This window comes from Mustela nivalis (genome assembly GCF_964662115.1).
Source record: "Mustela nivalis genome assembly, chromosome: 3".
Taxonomy (NCBI): domain Eukaryota; kingdom Metazoa; phylum Chordata; class Mammalia; order Carnivora; family Mustelidae; genus Mustela; species Mustela nivalis.
In genome coordinates, this window is record NC_139022.1 from 38,857,109 (window position 1) to 38,873,646 (window position 16,538).

Below are 16,538 nucleotides of genomic sequence, written 5' to 3' on the forward strand. Positions count from 1 at the left end.
CCTCCGCAGAAGGAAGGCAGATTCTGCCCCATCCCGGGGGAGAGCTAGCCTTCGACCCCACAAGCAGGAGCAGTCACAGTGAAAGCCCCAGAAGTGACTGAGACCAGACGGGCTTCCCAGGAGCCAATGAAGTCTTTACCTGAGAAAAAAAGCCCTGCAATCTCCGTGAAGGTCAACCAGGAATCATGAATGCGTCAGACATCGCGAGGTAGACTTGAGGCCAGTAGAAGCTGAAAAGAAAAGAAAAGAAAAGAAAAGAAAAAAAGTGGGACTTCGGGGCTTATGTGGATAGTTCTAATCAATAATGGCAACAGTTGGTAACAGTCATGCATGCCTGTTTCGTGCCAGGCACAGTAAACATGTATGAGCTCATTTAACCGTCTCAACACACTATGAGGCTGGCATCTCATTTTTGCGACTGAAGACACCGAGGCCCGAACGTGTCCCTCAAGCCAGTCCTGACCCCTCGCGTCCAGACGTCCGGATCCAGCTCGCACGCCGCGCCCGGCCCTCCCCTGCCTTCTTCGGGGCACCTGCCATGCCACCCCGGTGTCAGGCTGGGTTCCCCCAGTACAGGATACCTGGCTCTCCTTCCCGCCTCCGACCTCCTAGGTCCTTCCGCTAGCCCTGCCCCTCCTCCTCTCCCGCGTCTTCTACGCCTCTCAGCTCTTCAACCCGCTTTGGCCCTGGACTCCTAGCTCCTCCTCTCAGCTCCGCCCCCGACCGTCTTGCTCCTCATGGCCCGCCCCCGACAATCTAGCTCCTCCCACATCCCCGACTCGGCCCCTCCTCCCCAGTCCTCCCCGCCCCCAGCTTCCCGGCTCTTCCTCTCAGCTCCGCTCCCGACCTTCGGGCCCCGCCTTATCCCTGCCCCTGGCCTCTCCTCCGCCGCCTGCTCTGCCCCCACTTTCCTAGCTCCTCCTCTCAGTTCCTCCTCTGGACTCCTAACCCCTCGTGGCCCCGCCCCCGGCCCTTACGCTCGTCCTCCTGGCCCCGCCCCAGCTTCCTCGAGCCTCCCGTAGCCCCGCCCCTGGCGCCCAGTCTCCCGCCCCGCCCCGACCGCTCTGTTCCTCCCTCTGCCTAGTCCGCCCCGCCCCTGGCCGGTGGCTCCTTTTCTCTCGCCGCCTCTGGCCCGCGCTGCTGATCCGTCCGCGGAAGCCCGCGAGCGTTCGAGCCGCTAGGGAACTCCGCACCGTCAGATCACCAGGTTCGCCTCTGTGTCCCGGCGCCGCCGCGCCCTCTCTTCAGAGTAAGTGCCTCCCGGCGCGTGGGTCTCACACATACTCCCTCTTGGGGCTTCCCCGGCCGCTGGGCTGACGGCTGCTCCTAGGGGCGCGCCTTCCGCTCCCTCAGACTTTCGGGAGTGAGTGGGTGTGAGTGGGTGCATGTGAGCACGTGTGTGTCAGAGTGTGTGTGCAGGCGCGCACAGCCCCGGAAACTCCCCGAAGTTTTACCCAGTTTCTGCGCCGCGGCGCCTGTCTGAGACCTCCGGCGAGCAGCCCCTACCTACCACAGACTCGGGTCGAGCCTTTCCTTCACTTCCACCTCCTCCTCTGAGCCCCACGCGCGACCCGGTCCTTCCTTGTGTAGACGCGGAGCCCGCTATGTGCCCCGCTGCCTGCTAACAGCTCGTGCTGTGTAGAGGAGACTGCCGGGGTTACCACAGTACCCCAGGTTGCAGACGGAGGTGCTGGCCGGAGATTGTAATCCAACCCCGCGTGATAAAACGGACGCACTGGAGTTTTTACCTCCGTCGTTCGGTGGAGGCTGCCTTTGCAGAAGAAAGTTGTGTGTGTGTGTGTGTGTGTGTGTGTGTGTGTGTCCTTGCGCGCGCTCGGGTGACACTGGAGCCTTAAGCACCTGATGGAGGGACACCCGATGAGCCCTTTGGGACCCAGGGAGGCTGATAGGCATGTTCAAGACCCCCCCTCCGGCTGACCAACCAAACTTTGACACCTAAAAGGGTGTGCATTCATTCAGTGACACGGTAATGCTACCGCCAACTGATTTCCTAAAACACAGCAGTAGTTAGAAAGAGCAGGACCTGCGGGATGGTGGAAGGAAGGGGACAAGAGTTGAGAGCCCAGCCCTGGAACAACAAAATCCTTGAGTTACTTGCATCCCTGTGTAAATTCTTTCATGGGGGGATGGGCAGGGGGTCAATACTACCTCAAGGTAGAGGACATTTCTGCATTTAAAAAAAGGTTAGGGGCGCCTGGGTGGTTCAGTGGGTTAAGCCTCTACCTTCGGCTCAGGTCATGATCTCAGGGTTCTGGGATGGAGCCCCACATCGGGCTCTCTGCTCAGCAGGGAGCCTGCTTCCTCCCCTCTCTCTCTCTGCCTGCCTCTCTGCCTACTTGTGAGCTCTGCCTATCAAATAAATAAATAAAATCTTTAAAAAATAGTTAAAAAAAGGTTAATTGATAGCGACACTGTACTTGAATCCATCCCTAAAATGATTCCCTGGTTGCCGAATTCTTCTGAATTCTTCTGTATCTCTGAATTCTCTGAATTCTTGTGTATCTCATTGTATTCTTGCTGTGTTCTTACTATGAAAGGAGAGAGCCCCATAAAATGCCCCCACTTCCTTGACAATTCATTTAAGACATGCTGGTAATTAAATGACATGTCGAATAGAAATCTTTCGTTGAGGTGTACGGGTGGTGGGGGGTGGGCGGCAGAAATCTGTGTGGCTAAAGAAAATCACCAGAACAGAGCAGCTTTACGTTGCCATTGTACGCTGGCATGCGAGAGCAAGTGCTGATAAATCACTTTAAGTGCTGCTTATCACAGCAGATATTTTTATCCTGGTTTCAATCCTGTGTTACACAAAAGTGTTTCTACCGTGTTTTAACTAAGGAAACATTATGCTGTGAAATGTAAACATATGACTCCATCTCTCTTAAAGGAAAGAAATAATTATCACACTTAATTAAACACCTGGAAACATTTATTGCCACCTTCTAATTAGATCTGACATGGGGAGTTAAGTCAGCAAGTTATTGCTAATTTTCTAGCTGGTAACACAATTAGCTTTTTTGTAGGGTTTTTTGGATGGCTGTTCCCCTTGGTACACAGTACTTGCCTCCCCCCACCCCTGGCCCACCTTTTGAGTTTCTACCTGTTATTTGAGTAAATAGTTTCTGGAAGTGGATACCACCTACCTCCCTGCAAAATGTGAATGCTTTAGAGGTTGACTGTTTCATATTCACCATTTTTTGCATGAACAGATGTAGGCCTTATAAGCTACTATATTCATCTAGATTATCGGATAATTTAAGAATCATTGGGAAATCATTGCATCTGAGAAGCGGCCCCCAAAAGCATAGTTGTTCTGACAAGTTGTTCTGAAATGTTTTTCTTTAAGGGAGATTTTAATCTCTTGTGCCATTTGGTGTCCTTTGCTTAAATTCAATGATATGGGGTAGCTTGAGCTGGAAAATCTCATCTTCATTGCCCCTTAGTTTTCCATTTCTGTCTCTGTTGCCAGTTACAGTGTTCATCTTGGTAGCATGGTCTTGTGAGTGCAGACCCTTCAGGGATCCTGACAGAATGGCCAAGAAGCTTTAGGGTGAGCATGCCCCCCCCACCAGAAGAGTGTTTTCTGAGGCCTGTTCTCTGCAGTTCTTCATTCTGTTGAAACTGGAGGAAAGGGTGTGTGGAGAGAAATGATTGCATCCAAACAGCACTCGTTAGGAAATGCCATATGGGAGGAGGGGTCAATTTCTAGATGGTTTCTGGTTGTGGGAATTTCAGATAGTTGCTCTTTGCTTTTGGGCACTAGGGAGATCTCGAAGTTCATGGGTCCACTTATTCCTCTTCTGCTTGGGACCGCCTTTTGGAATGAAGACATTTGCTTCTTGAAGATTTCATGTGTGGTCTGTCAAGAGTTAAGCTTTGCTGACACACCTCTCAGAAGAATCTGTTTTCCACCCCTTCCAGGTTTGCTCACATTGAAGGGATGGAACGTGGGGGAACCTTTGGGAGGCAGGGGAAGATCAGTGAGAACAAGTGAGGGCCACCTATTTTCTCACAGAGACAAAAGCCAGCATTAGTGCAACCCCAGTCCCAGGACCTCTGACTTGGGCCCTGGGCCCGTGCATAGGGGTCAACCTAGGTTAAAAAAAAAAAAGAGAGAGAGTGGACCCTTGACCCCCTGTTTGGCATTCTCATTCAGCTCAGGTCTGAGACAGAAGTTGACGGAAGGCACTGTGTGGGGGGCTAGATCAACTTTTTTCGCCTCGCCCTTCCTCACGCTGCCCACATCCTGCGTCTAATACCAAATGCACACAGTAAGAACTCAACAAACATTAAAAAGGAGCTTTTAAAACCCCAGCCTTTATGTTTCCCTGGGGTAACAGTTTCCCTTTCAGCTCTTCTGTCCCTGGTTTTGATGACTCTGGCCCTGGAGTCTGAATTGACTGAAGTTTTTAGACTCTTCTCCGTGAGTGGTGCTTACCAACAGCTAAAAGTGGGTGCTTCTTTGAGGGTAAAAAAAAAAAAAGTTTTTCAGTGAACCTTGTTGCAAAACATAAATGAGATAAAATAGCATCCAGTGGACACCGGTTTGCATTCGACATTTTGGAGTAAGAAGAGGAAATGAGCTATAGGTGGAGGGTAGATAATTCTAGAAACAAGAGGCATTCAGGAATGTGAGAAACCATCTGTCCTATGGGTTTAAGACCTTAACTTCTGTTGTTATACAAATCTGGGGGTGTATCCCCTCTTTCAGCTTGCGGGGGTGGGGGTGGGGGGGGTGTTACCATTGGTTCACACAAGGGACACTGATAGAGCTCTTGCTGTGTGCACAGCCCTCTCCTATTCACAGGAGGGCTGGCAACTTGCAGGGGAAATGTCGGTAAGAACAGGTCCCAGCAGGTAGGTTGACAGTGGCAAAAGTAGGTTTAGAATTCTTCAGTTTCACCAAGGGAAGTAAAGGCACTTCCCTAGGATAGAAGAACCATTTTCAAAATACTTTTATTTCAAAAGGTAAGAAACGGAAATAAGCACTTTCCTTCTGATGTCCCTTTCAAATGGCCTCGGCTGTAACTGCCATCAGCCTGATTCCAGAGAACTTTGTTTCCCTGGATCTTCACTTTGTTTCCCTCCTTTTAGAGAGTTGTTGCATTTTCTCTAGAGGCAAGGATTCATGGTTCAGGACCCAGGTAGTGGAGGTTCGGAACCAGCAGCAAAGCTGGGTGGGCAGCTACAAGTTTGTTTTTCTAGGGTCTGCTCTGTTATCTAGAAACGAGAGAGTTGATAGAACAACTTGGGGATGTTTCTCTTGAGGTAACGAGGGGCGGGGGCAGGCATACAGTGATCTGCCTCACACAAAAAGAAAAAAAAAATGGATGAGGGATCACAGGAATGGGCCTCTGCTTAAGCACCCCATGCTGACTTATAAACAAATCGACGTTTGTTTCTTTAATAATAGAGAATGGAATTAAATCCAAAATTCCACTTGTAGTTTCCGTAAACACTGGGAATAAGGATGACTTCTAGGTTAGTCACGATGTGGTTGGTTCACATGACTCTGCAGGATTCACCTCTTCCGGTCCCAGCCTCCCCGGCTGTGTGACTTTGGATAGTCCACTCAAGCTCTCTGAGCCCGTTTCTCTACCTCAAAACTGGGGTAGTAGTTACGTCCTGGGTTTTGTGATGTGGATTAAAGCAAAACATCCCTCTCCTGGTGTCCATGTGTGGAAGCCGCCCGGCAAAGGATGGGCTTCTCCGGATTGGCCAGGTTGGGCTCACTTTGAGAGGATGGTGTTTGTACTGGGTCAGAGTGGAGGGGAGAGGAAGATACATAACTTGTACCACATGTGTTTTTAGCATGAACTTTCTTTTTGCCATGATGCCAGAGGAGCCCAGAGAAGGGGGTGAATATAGCCCAATTTCAATGATTCCCAGCTGCAGTGTCATGTGATAATGGAGGGAAATCTTGCTGTTGCTGCTGCTGCTTCTAAAGAGAAATGAGCCAGAACAGGGTATCTGGGTTTTATGTATCTAAGCATGAGGCAAGCCAGCATCCTGGGAGCCTCCCTGTGTGTGAGGGAAGCTTTTCTTTCTTCCTTCCTTCCCTACCTCCTTCTTTTCCTCACCTCCCTCCCTCCCTTCCTTCCTTCCTAGAGAGAAAGATTACAGGGGCAAGAGGGAGAGGGAGGGAGAGAATCTTGCGCAGCCTCCACACACGCAACCTGGGTTGGGGGGCAGAGGGGCTTGATCTCAGAACACTGACATCATAACCTGAGCTGAAATCAAGAGTCGGATGCTCAACTGAGGGAGCCACAAAGGTGCCCCAAGAGGAAAGCTTTTTAAGAAAAACCTGTTGCAGTTAAGATGTGAGCAGTGGGTTGACCTCTTGGGGCCCTTGTTTAAATCAAGTATTGGATGAAACCCAATTATCCAAGACAGACAGGCAGGTATGTCTCAGCTGTGCTCAGTGTCACAAGGGGACCTGGCCTTTGGGGGGAAGCTGTGAGATTTCCAAAGGGCGGGAATGCCTCGTCTTGGTTGTCCACTGGGTCAGGGTCTGCTGGGCACACTTCTCTCTCTCTCTTTCTCTTTAGGGTATGAAATACCCTCATGTATATTTGAAATGAGCCAACCTTCTCCACTCCTGAGCACTAAGAAGTTTTTTACAATATCACTGTCAACAAAAATACCAAAATGAAGGAGGCAGAGGTTGTAGTGTGTGTTTGTGAACACCCAACTGTCTTCATCCTTCCCTAGTTCAAGAGCTTGAGCTGACTATGTCCAGGCGTGCGCGCTCTCTCTCTCTCTCTCTCTCACACACACACACACACACACACACACACGTGTGACTAAGGAATTCTGCAGAGATGTCAGTCTTCTGAGAAAATCGGCAGACACCATGTTGGCAACAGATTGAGGAGTTCAGAACCATCTTTGATGATCCAAACCTTTAAGGAGTAAGTCTCGGACTGATTCCACCAGTCAGCAATCAGGAAATAACTCCTTTGTGTTTCTTTCTTCTCTCTTTCTTCCTCTTCTTCTTCTTTTTTTTAATTTTTTGAAAAGATTTTATTTATTAATTTGACAGAGAGAAATCACAAGTAGATGGAGAGGCAGCCAGAGAGAGAGAGAGAGGGAAGCAGGCTCTCTGCTGAGCAGAGAGCCCCATGCGGGACTCGATCCCAGGACTCTGAGATCATGACCTGAGCCAAAGGCAGTGGCTTAACCCACTGAGCCACCCAGGTGCCCCTTCTTTTTTTTTTTTTTTAAAGATTTTATTTATTTGAGAGAGAGAGCACGCTTGTGGGGGGGGGGGGTAGGCAGAGTCCCTGCTGAGCAGAGAGCCTGATGAGGGGCTCAATCCCAGGCTCAGGGTTATGACCTGAGCCAAAGGCAGACGCTTAACTGACTGAGCCACCCAGGCGCCCCTCTTCTCTCTTTAAAAAGATGAGGTAGTTTTTTGGGAAAGGCTGGTGTTTGAATCTATGTTATCACTTCCTAAGGACAGAGCATTCCTAATTTTAGTGCTGGAATCCCTTGTTGCCTAGGTGACGGGATAGGCTCCCAGGAACTCACAAAGTGTACCTGAGACAGGTGAGCGGGCTCAGACCTCCCCTCTGTGTGGCACTCACCAGGCTATTTTGCTCCTTGGCTTCTCTGACCAGGAAAGCTCAGGCTGCTGTGACTTGCTAGGGTCAGACACTGTGTGTCAATGGGGAGCCTTCTGAGGAGTCAGGGGCTCTGGGGGGTCCCTGGCCTTTGTGCCCCAAGTGGGATGGTTTGAATGCGTGAGTATCTGGGCAGCCACAAAAGTGATAGACCAAATGAAGCGGTGAATTTTTCCAGCGTGCTGCTGTAGTGCAGGGTCCATCAGGGGCCACAACTCCCCACCTAACAGCAAGTCAGTATCCCCTGGGACCCTTGATACCAAAGATGCAGGTTTCTGGTCTCCACTACCAGAGTGGGCCTGGGACTCTGTATTTCTGAACCCTTCCCCTCAAACCTTGACTACTGCCTAGCAAATTCTAAAACCCTAGCCTGGGAGACCAGTTTTAATGTCTTGTTCTTTTTTTTTTTTTTTTTTTTTTTTAAAGATTTTATTTATTTATTTATTTGACAGAGAGAAATCACAAGTAGATGGAGAGGCAGGCAGAGAGAGAGAGGGAAGCAGGCTCCCTGCCGAGCAGAGAGCCCGATTTAATGTCTTGTTCTATAAGAAGACTATTCAGGCAACAGATGATCTGTAGGGTTATTTTTTGTTTGTTTTTGTGGAGGCCCAAGGTGGTTTTGGCAGTGGAAAGTACAGATTTCTTGAAAGTTCAGAGTGGTTTTAAAAGTTTAAAGAAGATTAAAATGAACTGGCTCAAAACGAACACCTGTTCACCCATTCTAAGAAACAACAAAGTGATTTTTCTAGTAGGTCCTCACCGGGTGGAGGAATGTTGACCAACGGTGAGGTCAGAAACAAAAAAATAACCATCAACACCTAGCGTGGTGTCCCACAAGTAGGTCCAGGAATTGAGAGCCGTGAAGCAGGGACCCCAGGAAATCAGCTCAGGGTTCGTTAGTTAAAAATCTAGATTACCAATCACCAGCTCTGCTGACATCATTGGCTGGTGCTGGCTGCCTGGAGGCCATCTCCTGTGGCTTCATATGGGATGGGCGCCCCTTTTTCAAGAGTGGCAGACAATGGGAGGAGCACAAGGCCTAAGACTTGGTCACTGAGTATCACTGAGTGAGGGCTGCCCTAGGTCCCCTCCCTGTCCTGAGGTCCCGACCCCTCTGGGGCTGTCCTCTTCTTGGGGTGCTCCTCTCATTTCAAATTGGTGGGCAATGGCAAGATGGAGAACACAGTTTCTTTCCTTGAAGCCACCTTGCTGTAACTTTCTCCACTGCCTCTCCTCCTTCTCCCTCTTCTTTTTTCAAATTCTTTTTCTTTTTCCTTTTTTTTTTTTTTTTTTGCATTTTGAGTTGGGCCAGTGCTTGAGACTTTCTTCCCTATTTCTAAATTCTGGTCACTTTTCTCTTTATCACTCTGGTAAGAGCCATGGGGTATATTAGAAGTCTGCCTCTGATGATATATAATAGCCATTTTAGTAGGAGGCTCTGTCTTTCCTTGAGATTTAAATATTCTACCAGGTTTCAACAAGGATATAAAGGGACTCCTCTGAGTCATGCTTGAGCCCCTCTCTCTAGGCAGCCATCCTGCAGTACGCTGAGGGGGACGGGGATGCTTTGAGCCTCGTAGTTTGGGAAAGGGGTCAGTTGTAAGAGTTTGGGAAGTGGCTTGTGGAGATGGATGGCAGGGGCATACCTGACTCTGAGCTCCCTCCAGGCACATCTACCCCAAATTTACCTTCCATCCATCTGTTTTAAGTTCTGTTGCCTTTTATGGTTGCCCTTACGGTTTATACAGCCCTGATAAGTAGTGTGGTATATCAGCATATTGGTGAAGCTCAGACTGGACGGCTTTGACAGCAGATCTATATTTCTCCCAGCTCTGGAGGCTGGAAGGCCAGGCTCAAGGTGTCAGCAAGTTTGGTTTCCCTTGAGGCTTCTCTCTGTGGCTTGCAAAGGGCTACCTTCCATAATTTCCTCCCCTGGTCTTTTCTCTGTGAGGGCATCCCTAGTGTTTCCCTCTCTTTATATAAGGACAAGGCCCTGTCATATTAGGGTCCCACCCTTGTGATCTCATTTTACCATAATTATCTCTCTAAAGGGCCTATCTCTGAATAAGGTCATATTGGAGGTTGGGGCTTCCAAATATGAATATGTTAGGGGGCAGAATTCTCTCTCTAACAATGAAAGGGTATTACAAATGGTAGTCTTTCCGTTAGCGTCGTACAGTTTACATCTACTATGTAGAGTGCTCTGAATTGGCAGTTACTATTTTGCACTTTAAACAACTATTTTTAAAAATTTTTTTAATTTCTTTTCAGCGTAACAGAATTCATTGTTTTTGCACCACACCCAGTGTTCCATGCAATATGTGCCCTCCTTAATACCCACCACTTGGCTCCCCCAACCTCCCATCCCCCGCCCCTTCAAAACCCTCAGATTGTTTTTCAGAGTTCACAGTCTCTCATGGTTCACCTCCCCTTCCAATTTCCCTCAACTCCCTTCTCCTCTCCATCTCCATATGTCCTCCATGTTATTTGTTATGCTCCACAAATAAGTGAAACCATATGATAATTGACTCTCTCTGCTTGACTTATTTCACTCAGCATAATCTCTTCCAGTCCCGTCATGTTGATACAAAAGTTGGGTATTCATCCTTTCTGATGGAGGCATTATACTCCATAGTATATATGGACCACATCTTCCTTATCCATTCGTCCTTAAATAACTATTTTGAAAAAATTAAAACATGAGAAAAAGGTGGGTTTTTTTCTACTTATCTACTTATTCACAATATTTGGGGTCTTGATTCTTTAGCATAGGCCCATTTCCATCTGGGTATTTTCTTGTCTCTCAGCCTGAAGAACTTCCTTTATAATTTCCTGTGGCTCAGACCTGCAGGGAACAAATGCTCTCAACTTCTTCTGTGTGTGTGCCCTTCATGTCTGTGTGTCCAATTTTCTTCTTATAAGGACACCAGTCATTTTGTCTTAGGGTTTTCCCTAACGGCCTCATTTTAGGTGAATCATGTCTTTAAAGATCCTAACTCCAAATGCAGTTCTGTTTTGAGGTACTGGATGCTCAGGTTTCAACATTCGAATTTGGGAGGGGGGCACAATGCAGGCCGTAACAATCAGATACTGTAGGTGGCAGGTTAAGAGAACACCCAACAAACAGGTTTGAACAGTAAAGTCATTAAGTTATCTTGAGTGAGGGGCAGTCTGTAGTTGGTCCAATCCAAGGTCGAACCAATGGCTTAAACAGTTATTACCAGGGACCAAGTTCTTCCCATCCTTCCACTCTCCCATTGTTAGCATGTTACCTTTCCTTCAACAGACTTGCTGCCTCAGGGGCAGAAAAGGGTGTCCTCAGCACCGGGTATTGCACATTGTTCCCAACCCCATCCAAAGGCACAAAGTGTGTGTGTGTGTGTGTGTGTGTGTGTGTGTGTGTGTGTGTGTGTATGTGTGTATGGAGGGTGGAGGGCAGTGATTAATCTATTCTTCTGCAGTGTCCATGTCTTTCTGTCCAAGGATAGAATCTTTCCTGAAGTCTCCTCAGGCTTTGTGGGGCAGAAGTGAGTGAAGTGGGGGCTACAAGGGAAACTGTGAAAGTAAGTGGCAGTCATTAGGGGAAAATGCCACTGTGGGAGGTTGGCTGTGCCAATAGGAAGAAGGGAGAGGGCATGACAAGTGGGCAGGCAGCACCCTCCCTGGACCCAGACTCTCACATTCTAGAAGCTGTGTAGCTAAGGCCCTCACTATTCCTGAGAATGATAAAATCAGGTTTTACTGGAATTAAAGCTAACCACCATGATGAGGGGTGGGGAGAAAAACAGAAGATGGAGGAGGTGTTGAAAACCACATAGGCTTCATTACTCCTAGTAGTGACTTTTTAATGCTCAGGCTTTAAATGCTCACCCTTTTTTAATGGGAAGGGTCATGGATTTAGAAAAATAGCACAATTTACTTTAGAGACAGCATCGTACATTCAAACCTCGAAGGTATCCACCAAATAGAGAATTCTTCACGTTTCTGGAAAGGTTCACAACCATAATGGCAATAATGACACACATTTATGGAGTACTTAGAGCAGATCAGGAGAAGGGGCTGAGTGTTAATCCATGTTTATAGATAAGGAACTGAGGTTTGGGGAGGTTAAGTAAGCCCACAGGTGCCTGGCCACACTGGCCTTCGTACTGTAGAAGTTCACTTGTCCCGCTTATGTATGCACTGAGCGGCTACAGCACATTACCCCTCCATAAGCCTGCTACAAACTCCCTCATTGCCTGTGGATTCTCCAAGGCTGTTTCCTTTCCAGCCAGCCACTGTCTGCTTCATGGACAAAAGTCCTAGGATTATTTCAGATATAGTTCACCTTTCAAAGTTAGGAAGGTAGACATTCAAAACCCATGGAACTGAGCTTCTCAAGTTGAAAGGATAACCCTGATGTCCTGTTTTGTAAAGGAAAAAAGGTGGACAGTTTTCAGACATATCCTAGAGAAATGTATCTTTCGTCATTGGCTCGTGCTGCCCAGTGCCCAACTGAGTGGTGGCAAATGAGCCATCCAGTTTACAGAGTCTTTGTTTGTGGCATGTTGTCTAAGAGTGGGGACAGCTTCCTGACAGTCACCGTGTGGAGACTGCCCCCCGCCCCAGGGAAGACCTGGGTGTTTGGGGTTGAGCTAGTTGTATGTCTTATCCCGTGGCTTTGATGCCAGGAAGCTTGCCTTCTGCTCCCAGACCCACTGCTCCAACGTCCTGTCCCCACAGCTCAGAATGGGGGCTGACCCCGGGAGGCTGCATTTCTTCACTTTGTTCCTGAACTCACGTTGCTAAAGCTGTAACAGCACCCTGGGTATGACAGTTCGGTTAGACTTGAGGATTGCTAAAGTTTGGGGGAAAAGTTCTGTTTATTTGCTCTCTTAATCTCCTGTTGCTAATAGCTTACATGGGGGGTTGGGAGGGTCGAGTAAAGAAGAGAGTAAATGGTGTCCCTTCCTTGGCTAATTCTGGGAACTCAAAGCGAGTAGGCTGAATGCTAGGACTTTGAATCAAGCAAAGACTCTCACGTCTGTAAGAACCCAGTATCTAACAGCTTTTGGCAGTTCCGGTAGGTCCCTGAGAGGACATTTTTGCCCTGAGATTGCCTTTGGAATATTTTGGAGCACACCATTTGCTGTAAGCTTTAGGAAATTCTTGGAAGTGTTATAAGGCGAATTTTAATCAGAACATTATAGATACAATCTTTTACCTTAAACACAAATTCATTGAAACAGAAAGCCTTATCTGACACCTGCTCCTGGCTGATCTGCTGCTGGGACCCTTTCCTCTCTATACCTTGTGATCCCCTCCAGCAGTTAGCTCTTTCTCTGTTAACACGCCTAGATTTTCTTAATGCTTTTTTTTTTTTCAAATAAACCTTTTTTTATTATAAAATGAAATACAAATACCAAAACCCACACAAAGCAAATATACACTTTAGTGACTTACTGTAAGACAAACACTCATATAACCATCCCTCCAGGCAAGAAACAGCATTTGGCCAGCTACTCCACAAAGTGCCTTCACATACCCAGCCCCAGTCATATTCTCCTTTGTCCCTCCAAAAGCAAATGCCAGCCTGACTTTTATAGTAATCACTTCCTTGCATCTCTTTATGTTTTTATCACCCCGATGACCAACCTGACCCAGGAGAGTCATGATAGTTAAGTCTTGCTCATTTTTTTTTTAAAGATCTTATTTATTTATTTATTTGAGAGAGAATGAGTGAGAGGAGAAGATCAGAGGGAGAAGCAGACTCCCCAAGGATCTGGGAGCCCGATGCGGGGCTCCATCCTAGAAGTCTGGGGTCATGTCCTGAGTCAAAGGCAGTCGCTCAACCAACTGAGCCACCCAGGTGCCCCAGTCTTGCTCATTTTTAAAAAAACTTGATGTGTCTTTTAGATCTCTTTGAGTCTACAGATTCCCTTAACATCCTCCCCATATTCAAAAAGTGTATTTATATGTATATATGTACATATGTATATATTTGTGTGCATATATATATTTGTGTGTCTGTGTGTGTATATTTGTTTTTTTGTTGTTGTTGTTGAAGGACCTGGGCTATTTGACTCTGTAGTTTCCCAGAGAGTTGATAACAAGATGTGTGCTCATGGTGAAGTTCAGCTTGCATCTTTGCTGTGTGTCTCCTGCATCTGGGTCCAGAGGCTTAATCAGACTAAGGTCTGATCGCTTTAGCAAGGTGACAGGTGCCGTTGGATTCTTTCACAGAAGTATAAGTGTCCGCTTCTTCCACTCTTTTTTGCTGTTTGCAGCTGTTGATCCTTGCTGTCTGGATCTATTAGTTCATTGGGGATTACAGACTGGTATATTCTAATTGCACCATTTTCATTTCCTTTCTTAGCTGTAATCATCTTATTAAGATAGATGCCCCTTCAGACTATTATTTGGTTACTGAGTGGTACAGTTCACATAAAAAAACCGGAGTGAATATTTGGTTCTTTCCTTTGATTTACCCACTTTTCAAGAATTGGTTTCCTGTGGTTTTCAAAAGGTGACCAGTTAGGTATGGATTTTTTTTTTTTTTTGGTTATAATCATGGAATTAAATATATTTGATGGGTTGCAATCCACTGAAATTTTAACTTTTTTTTTTAAGATTTTATTTACTTATTTGACACACAGAGAGATCACAAGTAGGCAGCGAGGCAGGCGAGAGAGAGAGAGAGAGAGAGAGGAGGAGGAGGAGGAGGAAGCCGGCTCCCCGCTGAGCAGAGATCCTGATGCAGGGCTCCATCCCAGGACCCTGAGATCATGACCTGAGCCGAAGGCAGAAGCTTAACCCACTGAGCCACCCAGGCGCCCCAATTTCTTTCTTTTTAAGAGATTTTATTTTTAAATAATTTCTACACCCAACGTGGGTCTAGACCTCACAACTTGAGACTGGGTTGCACACTCCAGTGACTGAGCCAGCCAGGTTCCCCATCCCCTAATTTTTTGATAGTGACCTTTGTATTAATGTCCTTGTCCCACATTTTCTTTTCTTGAGAATCTTAAATACGTAACCCCATTTTCTTCTGATCAAGTATTGTTGTCAAAATTCTGGTGATGATAATTTAATTTTTTTTCTTCTATATGACCTACGACTCTTTCAGCACTTCTGAGAGCCTCTACTGTATGCCTGTTCCCTTCCATTTATTATCTACCTACTCTTCCAATACATTGATTAGTGAGCTAAATGCTACCGAATCCAGGTTAATGACTTGGCCCACCCTGGTGCCAAGTAATTGCGCTCTCCTGTTAACTCAAAATAAGCCACTTACTCTGAGTAAGGATAGTTCTTATCTTTGTAACCTCAGCTCTACTTTGTAAAGTGCACAGAGTTAGCGCTAAATATATACTTGTTTATGAAATAATCGTTGGGGAAGGATGTGGGTTTTCTCCTTTTCATTTTAGCCTGTCAAGGACTGCCCCGCCCCTTTGGCTGTTTCCTCCAATCAGGTGCGTCTTGGCCCCAGAGCAGACCTTGTGCACTGAGGCAGGCTCCGCCCCCAGCAGCAGGTGTATGGCTGCAGCGCCCCTGGGGCCCTGGGTTGTCCTAGAGTCAGGTTTTCAGGCCATGTTCTCACGTTACTAGCACCCTGGGAACCCCTGGCTCCCAGAGGGTCCAGCCCCACCGGAATGCCACTATGGCTCCATTCCTGTTTGCAGTCCCGGTTGACCGTAGCTTGACCTCTTCTTGTGGGTTTTAAGGCCCAGGCCCCTGGCAGTGTGGGCCCAGACCTTAGCCTCTCAGGGGACTGAAGCTGCCACCTGTCCTTTCCTTTCTTGGTTGACCTTTCTGCTCTTCAATTCTTGGCTGCTGAAACCCACAGCAGGATGGCAAAATGGATCTCCTTGGCCTGCATGTGATGCCCCATTCATTTGGTTCAATACCACCCTGTGTTTAGTTGGTAAAAATTAAATGCCAGTGACTGGGGCATGGATGCCAGTTTGGCCAAAGCCTCTGCTGTTTGCTGCTGAATTAGCCTGGGCAGCCACACGTTTCATTCATCTGCCTGCCTCCTGTAGACAGTTGCATTGAGAACCTCAGACTTCAGCTGTCTCATACTTCTCAGAACATTTGCCATTGGGTATGACCCATGGACCATCCACTTTTATGCCTGGCCTGTGCTAGTTCAGCAACATCCTTACCCTGGCTCTTTTCGTTAGGCCCTGGCCTGTGGGCCTTGAAGAATTTATTTCCCCCTTCCTCTTGATCAACTCAGTGCCACGCAATTAACAGGAAAAAAAAAAAAAAAGGTTGTAATACATAGCTTTTGCAAATATTCACGCTACAAAAGCAACAATAAGAAGATTTCAGCAAGGGGCACCCGGGTGGCTCAGTCAGTGAAGCATCTGCCTTCGGCTCAGATCATGATCCCAGCCAGGGTCCTGGGTTCTACATTAGACTCCTTGCTCAGCCGAGAGCCTGCTTCTCTCTCTTCTCCTCTCGCTCTCCCTTTGTCTGCTCTCCCCCTGCTTGTGTGAATGCTTTCTTTCTCAAATAAACAAATAAAATCTTAGGAAAAAAAAAAAGAAGAAGAAGAAGATTCCAGAAGTAATGGAATAGTGTCTCTTCTCCAATGGATGTGAACACTGAGGTGATCTCAGGTATGCAGAAAGACGGGAACCCCGTTGCCTAGAGCACATCAGAGAAATCTCACTGGCACCTGTGAGTCAGTGGTATGGAAAAACTGCCTATGACATGAGAAATTACTCTGGTTGCCCCCCTTTCTGTTCTTGGTCAGTGGTCCTGAGGAGAGGAACTGTGCTCAGACTCTGCACTCCTGTGGCTGGCCTGTCCTCATGAGGTTTTCCCCAGATCTAGCAAACGGTCCTGGGAATGACTCTTTCCTCCTAGGAGTTTCATGGATGACTATGGGCTTGTGTGAAAATGTAAGCA

The 16,538-nt window shown here is 47.3% G+C and overlaps 1 protein-coding gene across 2 annotated transcripts in view; it reads left to right on the top strand.

Moving 5' to 3' along the window:
• Positions 1–1,052: 1,052 nt before the first annotated feature.
• TNFAIP8 (TNF alpha induced protein 8) overlaps positions 1,053–16,538 on the top strand; it is a 114,942-nt gene continuing 99,456 nt past the window's right edge. Inside the window, exons 1-2 of one of the 2 annotated variants that reach the window (XM_082724160.1) lie at positions 1,085–1,249; positions 3,491–3,571. Coding sequence is in view for 1 of the 2 variants with exons in the window: in XM_082724158.1 (XP_082580284.1) it covers position 1,249 (1 nt within the window). In the remaining variant the exon portion in view is untranslated. Of the gene's footprint in view, positions 1,250–3,490; positions 3,572–16,538 lie in introns of both variants that reach the window. The other variant, XM_082724158.1, reaches the window with a different exon arrangement.